The sequence below is a fragment of the Haemaphysalis longicornis genome, unplaced genomic scaffold (genome assembly GCF_048455015.1).
Source record: "Haemaphysalis longicornis isolate Haplotype H1 unplaced genomic scaffold, Haemaphysalis longicornis Haplotype H1 scaffold_1, whole genome shotgun sequence".
NCBI lineage: Eukaryota > Metazoa > Arthropoda > Arachnida > Ixodida > Ixodidae > Haemaphysalis > Haemaphysalis longicornis.
The window spans coordinates 352,493,084-352,507,076 of NW_027526203.1; the positions used below are offsets into that span (position 1 = coordinate 352,493,084).

A 13,993-nucleotide genomic window follows, 5' to 3' on the forward strand; every position below is an offset into this window, starting at 1 on the left:
CGCGAATGGCTGTGGTGTGGGCAACAATTAGTGCGCAACGTGTGTGCGTATGAGGGGGGTTCAGAGATAGGCATGAATAAACAGATATCCTCCTACTGACGGGCATCACAGAAGTGCGTTTAATTTCTGCCAGTTCTATCTAGCAGAAGCCATTACAGCCAAGGGGCGCTGTCATCTTTCAAACGAGATCGCCTCATGAAAAGATGCACACCAACAAATAATAGGCTGGCTTTAGATGTTAATTTCTAAAGCGAAAGCTTTCTTATTGGGACTGATGGCATTCTGTCAAAAAACTAATGCATTTCCCCATAGACGGGGTGGTTAACCGAAAAGCTTTGATAAGATCTCTGGACACACGGCGCGAGTGTGCAACCAGGCTTACATTGTGTCAAAATGGTTACCTGAAAATCGCGAAAAAGGAATGGTTCTAGATAAGACAATACACGCATTGATCATGAAGGGGTACAATAGTTTGCCTTCATCTCATAAACCACGCATCAGTATACATTTAGACTGTTCGTAGATGCGTATAGGTAGTGCACGAAAAATCGTCGCATGGGTTTGTTCTTCGTTTGCAATTTGGGTCTTTTAAGGTCTGACAACCAATTGGACGCACTGTCATTGAAGGTTGGACACACTTTTCGCGTTCGCGTTTGTCTAAAATTTCTTTAAAAAAGGGATGGTAAATTGGTAAATTATTCTGTAGGTCCAAGCTACACTTGTATTGAATTCGAAGTAGTAATATACCTTCTTTGGGAAATTGCACAGATTGGTAGGCTGCTTGCAATGTTGTCAAGCGGGCATCTTGAATGGCAGCTTAGTATGCACAGACGTTAGGGACAGAAAACGACAGGACGACACTTGCCCTGTAGTCTTTTTCCTAGTGTCTGTATATACTACGCTGCCATTCAATATGCTTAACCAGTACCATCTTGCCCAAATGTCAATTCCTCAAGCAAGTGTTCTTGGAATAGGCCTCTTTTGAGTTTCTTGTGTGTTTATTTATGCAAACGACCTAGGGTTTATCTAATACCCCTCTTTGTTCTAAAACTGAGATCCTACATATTCATTGTGCTTGCTACACACGAGTTCTATGTTGCTATACACAGCTGGTGTGCAACGTAGCGATCCAAAAAATTTGTTCCCCAGAAAATGTTTTTGCTGAGCTTTCTTGACATTTGCAGTTCAAAAGGTTTCCAGCTCATATCATTTGGTGCTGCATCAGCTCTGTCCTGCCCCACCCCACCTTTTCCTGGTCCAAAAGAGCTGTAGACATGGCTGAATCAAAGGTGCTGGCCACGGATCTTCGGAGTGGCCATCATCTCCGAGGCACCACAATATGGCATCGCCTTCTGATCCAATGAGCGCCTCTATGCCACTGGTCATCTTGCCCCAGCCTCAAGACCCCGGCACTTCACCAAATGATACAAGTACAGCAGTATGGACAGTTTGTATTGACAAGACGTATATACACAGGTTGCTACTTATAGGGGATACAAGGTGGAAGAGAGCGTCACGAAACACAGGGAACCAACGGCTCACTCGTAACTGTCAGCATCCTCTTTGTCTTCCCTACTTGACGATTCCAGCATGGCACAGCACATCGGGTGGCCTCTTTCTTTGCAGTGAATGCAATAGATGTCCTGTAACAATACCTGTATGTTTATCCACCAAAATACACACAACCTCAAAGCTTGCCTGTGTCTTGCTTGTTCCTGCAAGCTTGAATATCTTTCTCTTGGGGAATTCATGTAAAAAATAGAATTACAAGTTTTCTTAAAACACCACCAGTAAACAACAATTTTTTATGAACTGAATCAACTTTTATGAACTGGAAAAAACAGAACACACACCCTGAAAAATATTGCATTGAGGTGTAAAATGTACAGCAGAAAACATCACATGAAGAAACTGGGTCCTTCACATCAACAACTTACACAATTCAAATTGGGTCATAATACAGCTGCCAATAACAAACAGGTTTACCAAGCTTTAGAAATGCTTAAACTAGCTGCAGTTCTTGCCGCACCATGAGGGAGCAGCTCAGTTTTTCATTTTGCAAAACTTACTCCACCATTTCTATTTCAAAGAAAATGAACATATCTGTGGCACATAGCATGTCGGGTGAAAATAAATGGCAAGTCTAAGTTGACAAATGCACAGAAGACAAAGATATTGGTACAGTACATTGTGAATGAACAGACTAAAAGCAGTAAACATACATCACCTACCAGAGATTCCTGACAAGAACTCGGTACATCAATAGCACTAGCTGCCAAATGGCCCCTTTTGTTTGCAAATAATGTGCTATGTAGTGTGGTTTCAGGTTTTAACTAGCTGCAAAAGGATTCCATGAAAAAGGCTTTTCAAGTGAAATCCTCGATAATTTGCTGACTGGATGAAAACTGGAGCTCAAAAAATATTCCACGAGCTGCTAAATGAGAAACAGATTAAAAATGCTTGTTTCCATCGATGCCTCCTTACACTAATGTTTACAGTATATTTTGTTTTCTGACTTTCTCAATGGCTATGAAGGTGCCAATGGCTTGCCTGAATGCCTAATTTAGCTAATGAAAGGTGGAAAACTGTTTTCCAAACCAAAACTGATTTTTTTGACAAAATGTGAGACAGTATGCATTTTGCAAGTACTATTGACTGTCAAGCTAACATACTCCTCATTTATAATGAGTAATGAAGAAAAAAAAATTCAAATCTGCCACAACTATATCGGCATTTTTTTGGGGAAAAAAAGGAAGTTAGCAACACGCATCTTGCTTGCTGCAAAGGCTGCCAGCAACAGTTGCACCTTCACTGAGGTAACAATAACCAACATTCTGCGACAATGGGCATCTCAAAGAATGGAACACTCACACGCGATGCACAGTTTGCTGGGCACAGAAATGAAAACCAGTTGATAGGCACACCCAGGTTGAGGGCTGCCTATTTAGCTACGCTTCCTTCTGTTAACATGCCCAAGGCATGCTAATTTGCCTACAGGGTAGGGTACAGGTGCCAAAATGCATAGCAAAAGGCATCACCGATGTTGGTGTCGTGCAAAACAACTGACTGCCTAGCTGTACCTTTTTTCCTCATTTATTTTTACTACATACTTCTTTTTCTTTGGCACAAGGTTTTCACTACATCCGCTGGTTTCCACCGTCCACTGATTGCCCACACAGCTGGTACGACACGTACATTGCATCTGTAGTGGACCACACACGGCCCTTTGTGTGGGAACAGTACAGCCAGCTTACAACAAACACAGCAGGGATCAGGAGTCAGTTCATTATATATAAGTTTTTCCTTCAACCTGAAAAACAACAATTTTTAGCAACAAAGTGCTCTTCCAGTTTATTGTGCTGTTTGGCGTTTGCAATTATTAAATGCCTTTCCGCTAAACATTTCCTCAGTTTTATGGCAGAGAAAGCCGAGATTCAAATTTATAAACGTCCTAAGTATCCACGCACAATCCAAAATATGGCATTTTAACAGTACAAAAAAGGTCTAGCACCGAGCATGTACTCTGGTTGAAAAACTGTTTTTTCACACTTTGTAATAAATACACAAACTTCCACAGAAAACAAAAACTGCTTTATGAGATAAGGCTTTCTTGTAAAATTTAAGTCACCCATTCACAACAACAGTTAACATCACCACTCTGTTAACAGTGCATAAAGCTTCCAAAAAAAGTGATGTGGTCTGTCTAATCTTTGACCCCCTTATCTCGTGCTCTGAAACTAGTTTGATTAGGTCCATAGGAAAAAGCTGCCTTCCATAAAGACACCATGAAAACAAAACTTAACGCTTATATCGATGAACAGTATGAAAAAAAATGAGCAAACAACAAAACACAAAGACGAAAGAACAGCCAGCCGGTTTTTTTTTTCTTGCATTTTTTTTTTTCATTTTTGTGCTTTTTTTTTTTTAATGTACCAACTCACCCAATCTTACGTCTTAGCATGAAAGAGCAGGCACAAATAAGAGAACAATGAACACATGCCATTCTTTTCCCCCATTCGTTCCTGTTCTTTGTGTGGCCCTTTACTAAAACCCCCAGGATGAATAAAATGCAATGTTAGAATAACAAAAACAGCAATTTTAGTGAAAACAAGGTAGCAGTAAGTCAGAAAATTGAATAGAGGTAGGGAACACCAGCAACTTTCTCCAACTTTTTCAGTAGTGATTGGCTGGCACCACTGTGCCTTCCAAATGAAACAAATGTCATTCAAATTTAAAATGATTTTTCCTCAGCCATAAAGCGATTGTAACTAATGGCTATTGTTTAGATACTTGGGGGAAAACAAGGATTGAATGCCGACACACCGAGCAGGCTTTACAGCAGCCAGGTACATTGTGCCACCTTTCATTAGCAGCATGATGACTGTTCACATTTTGGAATGAGTATCGACTGCCTGTTTTTGGACGTCACAAATCATAACTTAGTAGACAGATAGATATTCACCCCTTTTAATGAAAATCCCTTAATGATTGCAGTATCATCTAACATAGAATAGCATTTATTGAACATAAAAGGTCCAATCATTTGATTGAAAAAAAAAAAGTAAAGCTATTTGTTGCCTTCACGATCCCTTCGTTCAGCACAACTAAGCACAAAAAAAACACGTCCCGGCTTCACAGCAAAATCATTTGCTTTAAAATATACACCTGTTAAAGCGCTGGTAGCATAATTGGCTTTGTACTGAGTTGTGTGAAGCACGGGTAGAACAGGTACTAAACTGGCCTCTTCGGGCTTCTTTGCATTGCGGCGAAATTCTACGATAACGACATCCTTATCATAAATTAACAAACCTTTCTTTTTGCAGTCAATGTGGTACGTCTGAAATGATTCGGTTTGGTGAAGTTTGTCGAAGGAGCACTCCATCACAAACATTTTCCTCTCAAAGCTCGGTGCTCTGTGCTTGCCTGCCCTGCACACATCATGTATCTTGCAGAGCAGCACGCTGGGTTTGTTCACCACCTAGACTGCTAGCCATTACTAGGTTTGTTGCAAGCGGCTTGTACTACCTTAACATCACTTCATTGTCTGCGCAGCAATGCAAACGAAAAATGGAGTCCTTGTGCGTAGTCCCCCGGTGAGCCCCCAGGCCTACACTGGTGGTGGCAGCACTCCCACTCCGACACCGCCCTCGTGCGCGCACATCTGGGCGATGTGTGTCCACTGGTCGGCCTTGGGATCGTACACCTCCACCGTGCTGAGGTTGCACACCCCGTCGTAGCCACCCACGGCAAACAGCCGGCCACAGTTGGCCACCAGCGACACTCGGCTGCGGGTGACGTTCATGGGGGCCACAAAGTGCCACTGCTGCGTCACGGGGTCAAAGGCCTCGGTGGACTGGAGGAAGGAGGCCCCATCGTAGCCGCCGCACGCATAGATCTTCCCGTGCAGCACCGCTGCCCCGAGGCGGCACCGCCTCGTCAGCATGGGGGGCATGGTGCTCCACTGGCCAGTCTGTACGTCGTAGCGCTCGACCTGCACCGCACGTTCACCATCGTCCTCAGGGGGCAGGCAGGCTGTCTCTCCTCTCTTCTTTACACACTTTGCGGCTCTGCATGCAAACCGCCCCTGGCAGCCATTTTTGTTCTACCTTAAAAATTACGAAAATTGCGCTAAAAGGACAAACAGAGGAAGGACGACAGAGATACCTTCCTTTCTTCCCATTCTACATTTCGCAGAGAGGCCCTGTTCATTCTGCATTACAGACCAATAAAAAAGCTTGGAAACAAAACATCCTTGTTGCCTAGCTTGAAAGCCAGTAAGAACAGAAGGTATGCGGCTATGGCCATTGTCTGCATGAAGCCAGCCAAGGTGCTTGTACCTGAGCGAGAAATGTTTGCTACCTTTGCTCCTAAATACATTAGTAAAGCACCCTAGCACATTCCAAATGCAAGCTATAAGGGTTTGCTGCCTGTACTCCTCCTGTTTGTTGTACTGCATATGTCGCCAGTCATACGTAAAGGGGAGACAGAAAGCGGCATTCCTAAAAAAATGTGCCTTCAGGAATGGGCCCCTCCTAGAAATAACACTGCCCAAATCATTCTCTGTAGCAGAAACAGCCTCGGCTACACAAGGAGACTATGAACTGCGGAACAATGGGAACAACAGCAGGGCCCCACATAAACAGCGCGATGAAACGTGACGGTTGGCGCTCTCCGACCCTCGCTGCCCCTGTGCCATGAAACTACACATACATGAAACATTGTGGCACAAACCACTGTTCTGTTGCTTAATTGATTGTGGGGTTTAACGTGCCGATGCTGCACAGGCGATGAGGCGCACCCTAGTGGAGGGCTCCGGATTAATTTCGACCACCTGGGGATCTTTAACGTGCGCCATGTTCTGTTATTTTCATTTTCTAGCAAGAAATGAAATCCATGATTTATTAAACCTTTTCATTTGTCACCTGTCTGGTGCAATGTTGGCAGCTTTCTTTTATAGCACACCAAAACTGAGCTTGCTTCCTCTTTGTATTGTTTGTTTGTTTGTTTTTTCACATTGTTTGCCCTCAATTTTAAGGGCACGTAATCCTGCAACAATTAGGAGTCTAAGCCTTTTTCTATAACCAGCATGCATTGAAGCGTACATACAATATTCCCTATGTATTTCAGCCCACTAAACAATGTCTTCCCAGATGCAGCTCAGTCGGAATGCACATGTGCTGAGCGCAACGGTGCTGACGCCTGTGTAACAAATGCTTTACACAGCATTCACATTTTGATTCAGCACTGAGTCACATTAAACCAAGGGTACGGTTCACAAGCAGCAACCCAGGATGAAAACTGAAAACACAGCTTTTACTCTGCAAGTAAAGAGAGAGCTCTTTATTAAAAAGGAAAACGCAGGAGGTTTACCGACATGATTTCGCCAACACGCTACTCTACACGTAGAGGAGAGGGAAAAACGGCAGTAAGGGTACTTAAGAAGATGAGCAGTAGAGAAACATAACAAAATAATAAAATACAAATAGAACGCAGTCCTGCTTCAGGGCATTGGGTAAAAGGTTTCTTGCAATCAAGGGAAGGCTACAATGCAGTACAGCTAAACCTGGATGTAATGAACCTCTATGTAACGAATTCCTGGCTTTGAAGGAGTTTTTCAACTCGCCATTACCACCGCCATAGAAGCCCATCTGTGTGGACCTCTATGTAACGAAGGTGTTGCGGCGGTTAACCTTGATGTAATGAACTTGCTAAGCTGACCTGCCACTGTTTTCTGCAATTTCACTGAAAAAAATCGCCTGGAGAAATGCACTAATTTACCGAATACTAGCACTACTTTATGAAGCTGGCAGCTGTGGAAACGTCTATATTCGCCAAAAACAAAATTCGTCATGATAATCATGATGATGATTATGATTAATGGCCTCCCCTTTGAGTCTGGATGACTGCATGACTAATCTCGCCTACCTTAGTCAAGATCATGATGAAAGAAGAGGCTTGCGCCATCTCATGGTTAACTTAGCACTCCACTAGCACCAACTTAAGGCTTTGCGTGGCACCCGCCGCGGTGGCTCGGTGACTAAGGCGTTGCACTGCTGAGCACGAGGACGCGGGTTCGATTCCCGGTCGCAGCGGCCGCTGTTTGGATGGAGGCAAAAAGCAAAAACGCCCGTGTGTTCGAGATTTCGGCGCATGTTAAAGGGACACTGAAGTGATTTGTAAACATAACGGGATTACTAGCGCAAATTGTAGTCCGGAGTCCATAGGCCATGTTTCGACCACTCTGAGTGCATTTAGCCCTTTACGGCCCAGCCCACACAAAACGTGTGGGTCAACAAATTCATTTACTAAGTGGCGCCTGTTTCAATTTTGGTTTCACAGCCCTGGGTAGCCGCTGCGAACGCTTCCGAGACTTTATTGGTTTCGGCAGTTCACTCATTTTGCCACCCGGGGGTGAGAAATCGCACATTAAAAACAGCGCCCCAGCAGGGACGATTACGCTAGCCGCCATCAACATAAAAACTGATATTTCTTCTGGCTATTCTCGTATTTTCTGAATAACAAGCGTAAGACATGACTTGCAGGACTTGGAAAAACACGATCATCTAAAACATACACCCGTTCCCTTCGTGTGCGTTCCGTCATCACGCTTGAAAAATGCACCCACACATATGTGTGGGCTGGGCTTTCGTGGTTACCAAAATTTTGCCGGGCGGTATACGCTGGCGGGCTCGTGCACTACAGTGCTAGCGATATTTTTTTCTTGCTTTCTTGGTGTCTCATTTATTCGCGGTTTTGTGCTGGCTCGTTGGTAATGTTTGCTTGCGCCTTAACCTTGAACTAGATCCGTAATTACTTGTGATAATAATATTAATTGTTAATTATATTAATTAAAACTTCATTATTATTTATTCTCACAAATTTCTATTTAGAATAGAAGTACTCCTGAAAACAATAGAAAACTTATAAATAATACGTAAAAATGCAGTTTTTCTGCGCCTGATGCCGTTTTTAAAGTATCTTACTATGCGCAGGTCATACGAATAGAAGCCCAGCCCACACATATGTGTGGGTTTGTTTTCTGTGTTAAATACTCTGAGCTTTTCATTTTCGATTGTCGAACCACAATTAGGAAGGGGTAAATACACAAAATTTAATTACTTTTGATCATTTTTTCTAAATTTTTTTTGTTGGGCAGGAAAGGGTTAGGCAAATTTATTTAGTGGAAAAATGAATTCGAAAATGCTGTCCTCCTCTCTGCATCCTTGCCCATTTTGTGTGGCGTTTTTGTGTGGCGTCAGGAGGAAATGACTTGGCTTGACTGCACTACTGCACGGCTCGCCGACTTTCCGACAGAGTCAGTCGGCCCAGCGTTTATAGTCCGCCGGCTGCCAACAGGTCGTCGCAATTTGTTCGCTCAGTTGAAACTAAGCCACGACACGTTTGTGAATAAAAAAATGTGCCTTTCTTTACTTTGTTAGTTTGTACACTGTATCAAGCTCCAAGTCCAGGTCGTTCCACACAAGCGCTGCACAAGCGCACATGCGACGCTTCGCTGACTGGTACGCTAGTAGGAAAATCTCAGGCCACTTGAAGGCGGGAGAAGAGTCAGCGAAGTCAATATAGGTACTAAAGAAATAAAATCAACTGAAACTTTCACCGTACAGAGTAAAACTATGGAGCAGGAAACACTTTTTTGCGCTGGGTGAACAAGCACAGCGGTCAGCAGCACGACCACACATCTGCAAACGCTTTTCCGTCTAAGAAAGGCTAGACTAGAGTAGAAATTTGAGGGATGCTTACTATACAAGCGCTCTACAACAAATAGTCACCTAAGCTACTTGAAGTGCTAAAACTAAATAAAAGTGTAAACTGGTTATACATTATATACCTTATATTTACAATGTTGGCAGCGCTGGCTTGTGGCTGAGTGGTCTGGAGCGCTAGGTACGTTATTCTGCAAGTCATAAGTTCGAATCCCCAGAGGTTCAATCTTTTTATTTTATTTTATTTTTTGTAAGCTGACTTATTTGTTTTTGGGCTACGTTTTCTATACTGAGTTCACCATTTTTGGGCCGTAACATTCGCTGCTCCACCAGCGAGTTCACAGAACGTGCGCAGACTAACATTGACGCGCTAGCGAGTTCTCGTTGGCGTGCTGTTGCCATAAGCACCGACTGCTTGCGGGCAGTGGGCACAAGCCAGAATCGGCAGACCCTTGGCCTGGTGCGAACAAGCTTTTCACGATACAGGCATGAGTGAGGCAAGCTCCAAAGATGGGGGGAAAGCATATGGCATTTGAGTGTCTGCGGTGACGCGGAGGGCGTTCATGCACTGCGTAGGCCTCGGCTAGTGATTGCTACGATTCCAAGCCATCCTGGGAGGCTTATCTTATGCATTTTACAGCCGCCAACATGGCAGAAGCGAGGTATGGCGATTATTGAGATATCGAGAATGCCCATCCAAGGATAACGTCAGATGACAAGTGTGTTGTTTTTGCAGAAGCGAAACCGAAACTTGTTTGAATGCTAATCTTGGGCATCGTCCAATCACGGTGCACCTCCTCCCGACGTCACAGCCTTTAGTTGGTGCGGCCGCCGCAGACCGCGCATGGCAATGCTCTTTCTTTCGGGCTTTATAAAATAATTACCGACTTGCCAACCGGATGAACGATGAAAAGTGTGTTAATTTGAGCCAGTCTACGCAGTGCAAGCAAAAACGGGAGCTTGACAAATTCACTTCAGTGTCCCTTTAAAGATCCCCAGGTGGTCAAAATTAATCCTGAGCCCTCCACTACGGCACGCCTCATCACCTGCGTTGCGTCGGCACATTAAACCCTACAATCAATCAACCAGGTTTTGCGTGGCCTCTACGATAAGCTGCCGGCAGCTGATCATGGAGGCCAAGGGTTTTCCTTGTGATGCCTCACCAGGTGGCAAGCGTAACTACACTTCACTTTGTTTTTTGCCCATATCGAAAGCTACCGTGCGTTTCCACATGTGAGTGTGATGTCGGGAGTTACGCTTTGAGGTGCCAGGCCTGCCAATTGGCAAGTAGTCCTGAATCTTCACTGCTATGTGGAGTGTCGGTTCGCCGATAATGAGTTCTGCTGCCAGAAAACTGAGTTTTCTCTTTTCAAGACAGGCTCACATTTTGAAATGCCGTTGCCCCCGGTACAGCATCCCAGCTAGCGTCCTCTGAACAAATTGAGTGGGCAAAACAGCATCAAGTTTGCGAAAAGACGCCCCTACAGCACAAGTTTAGTTCTTGAAACGCGTTTGGAAGCAAAAAGTGTTTTTGGATACAGGGGTCAGTGACCGCGCTTCTTTGGAGCACCATGTAGTGCCTAAGCTCGTGCGAAAGCAGCAGGCGCAAATCACTCAGTTCTTCACTGTGAAATAAACCACTGAAGAGCGAGTTCACCTTAACTACGTCTGGCATTCTGGTTTTGTTTCTGCTTCGCTCACGTCAGCATTATCTCGAAACCTGCATTTAACAAAAACCTGGGTGTAACAAAAAATTGTGAACTTTTGCCAACTTCGTTATATCCAGTTAACTGTAGATAAACCAATATCCTCGAGGAACTCAAATATTTAACGGAGATAGGGCTTTGTGCTGAGCGGAATAAGAGGGCCACGGCCCAAGTACCAGTCTCAGTGTTAATGATGGTACCTGGTGGAGGCATTCAATTTTATGCTGCAAACGGCACCTTTAATCGGCATAAGCAGAACGCTCTAGTAATATATGTTCGACAATTTCAGGTGAGCCACAATTATCACAATATGGGCTGAATGTCTGGCCTATTTGATGTAGGTAAGAATTTCAAAATGCGTGTTGAAATAAAGCCTATGGTGCAATGTCTCCAGTCAGTGGGTAGTCGTTCTTGCAGCATCATTCTAATGCATGAGTCTATGCCATGTAAAAAACTGTGATGGTACTCCGACAGGGAACTTGAAAGTAACAAGGTGGGCTTCCCCTCGTACACATTCGAAACAGCACAAGGCTGGAAAAACTCACCGACTGAAAGATTGAGAGCCCATCATGGCCACCTAGTGCGTATATGTGGCCGTCAAAAGCAACCACTCCAGCCGCACTACGATGCTTCAGCATGCTTGTAACCATGGTCCAGCTGTAAAGGAGGAGAAACCAGAATTGCACACCAAAACTGCTGCACATGTCAACAAAAGCACAAAGGAGAAGTTGGAGAAAGGAGCACTACGAGAGGAACAAGTAAGTTTCTAACACTAGCATGCTGTCCTGTAGTGATATGAATGAGCAACCCTCGCTTAAATTTAAATTTGTATAAACTATACTGACTGAACTTTACTGTCCCACTGCTCATATTAACCAGCAGGTAATACATATCATTACACACACCATACAACCCAGAGGATGCCTGAACAAAATTTTTGAAGGGACTCTCCAATGGTTCTTCAATCAGTGTCAACAGGTTAGAGCACTGCTTATGACAATGACCAAAAAGGATACCTCACATGTGTGGTTATGACCACCTGATCCATCACAACTTGCACCTCTGGACATAACCAAGTACAAGACGTTGCAACCACAAATGAGCCCCATGTAACTTTTTCCTGCTCACTGGCTAAGGTGTTGTGCTGCTCTGCCCAAGGACACTGCTTCGATCCCGGCCACACCGGCCATTTTTCTAATGGAGGTGCAAAATGAAAACAAACGTGTTCTTTTTTTTTTTTCCTTAGTGTTCCTAGCTTTCAGTCTTGTACCTATTGTACATATATGTCCTTATCAGTCCTATATATATGCATACAGTTGAGCCTCATTATAACGAAGTTATACAGGGAGAGTAATTTAGTTCGTTATATCCGGTATTTGTTGTAACAGTAGAGTTAAAAATCAGCTCAAACCAATCAGCAATCTGGCTCCCAGAAAAATCCCCGATACAAAAACGAATTATTTTGATTCGAACCTACTCGAGACACGGTAACCCTTCCTTTCTCCTTGTGGCATTTAAATTGATTGATTGATTGTAGGGTTTAACGCGCCTACGCAACACAGGCGATGAGGCGCGCCGTAGTGGAGGGCTCCAGATTAATTTTGACCACCTGGGGATATTTAACGACAAGTGTATGCTAACTCTGGTGTATGTTAGCTAAGGTGGAATGCTACTTGTGAGAAGTTTATAAGCCAACAAAAAAATAAAATCCCGTCAATACGGCTGCATGAGTGAGCAATCAAGAGTTCGTATTTGTTGACAATGCTTGCAGTAAGGTGCTGGTCATAACAGTCACTAGCATTCCTAGCAAGGGCCTCTCATCAATGACGGGAAGGATCAGTCAAATATACATCCTGTGTTCATAACGTGCTGAGGCACGCACATTTCTTAAAGGGACACTGAAGTGATTTGTAAACATGGCGGGATTACAAGCGCAAATTGTAGTCCGGAGTCTCTAGGCCATGTTTCGACCACTCTGAGTGCGTTTAAGCGAGTTTATTTAGTAGAAAAATCAATTCGAAAATGCTGTCATCCTCTCTGCTTCCTCGCCCATTTTCTGTAGCATTTTCATGTGATGTCAGGAGGAAATGACTTGGCTTGACTGCGCTAATGCACGGCTCGCCAACCTTCCAACAGTCAGTCGGCCCAGTGTTTATAGACCGCCGGCCGCCGACGGATCGTCGCAATTCTTTCGCTCACTTGAAACTAAGCCACAACACGTTTGTGAATGGAAGAATGTGCCTTTCTTTACTTTGTTAGTTTGTACACTGTATCAAGCTCCGAGTCCGGGTCGCTCCACACAAGCGCTGCACAAGTGCACATGCGACGCTTCGCTGACTAGTACGCTAGTAGGAAAACCTAAGGCCACTTGAAGGCAGGAGAAAAGTCAGCGAAGTCAATATAGGTACTAAGGAAATAAAATCAACTGAAACTTTCACCGTACAGAGTAAAACTAAGGAGCAGGAAACACTTTTTTGCCCTGGGTGAACAAGCACAGCGGTCAGCAGCACAACCACACATCTGCGAACGCTTTTCCACCTAAGAAATGCAATTGCTAGACGTGACATATTGTGGAAATTTTGGGGACGCTTACTGCACGAGCTCTATACAACGAATAGTCATCTAAGCTGCTTGAAATGCTAAAACTAAATAAAAATATAAACTGGTTATACATTATATACCTCATACATTTCCACACCTGGCAGTGCTGGTTTGTGGCCGAGTGGTCAGGAGCACTAGGTTTGTTAGATGTTATTTTGCAAGTCTCAAGTTCGAATCCCCAAGAATACATCCTTCTTTTTTTTTTTTTTTTTGTATGTTGATTTCTTCACTTTCGGCTGATTTTTCTATACTGAGTTAACCATTTTTGGGCCGCAACGTTCGCTGCTCCACCAGCGAGTTCGCAGAACATGCGCAGACTAACATTGACGCGCTAGTGAATTCTCGTTGGCGTGCTGTTGCCATCAGTACCGACTGCTTGCATGCAGTGCGTACAGGCCAGAATCAGCACACCCTTGGCCTGGTGCGAACACTCTTTTTACGATACAGGCATGAGTGAGGCAA

General features: G+C 44.0%; 1 protein-coding gene across 1 annotated transcript in view; it reads right to left on the minus strand.

Annotated features, from left to right (window-relative positions):
- Positions 1-1,435: 1,435 nt before the first annotated feature.
- The window catches only part of Klhl18 (Kelch like family member 18), a 28,302-nt gene continuing 15,744 nt past the window's right edge, over positions 1,436-13,993 (minus strand). The window contains exons 9-10 of the mRNA XM_077685959.1: positions 11,476-11,587; positions 1,436-5,491 (exon numbers count right to left, since the gene is read on the minus strand). Of these exons, the coding sequence (XP_077542085.1) occupies positions 5,108-5,491; positions 11,476-11,587 (496 nt within the window). The 3' untranslated portion in view covers positions 1,436-5,107. The remainder of the gene's footprint in view (positions 5,492-11,475; positions 11,588-13,993) is intronic.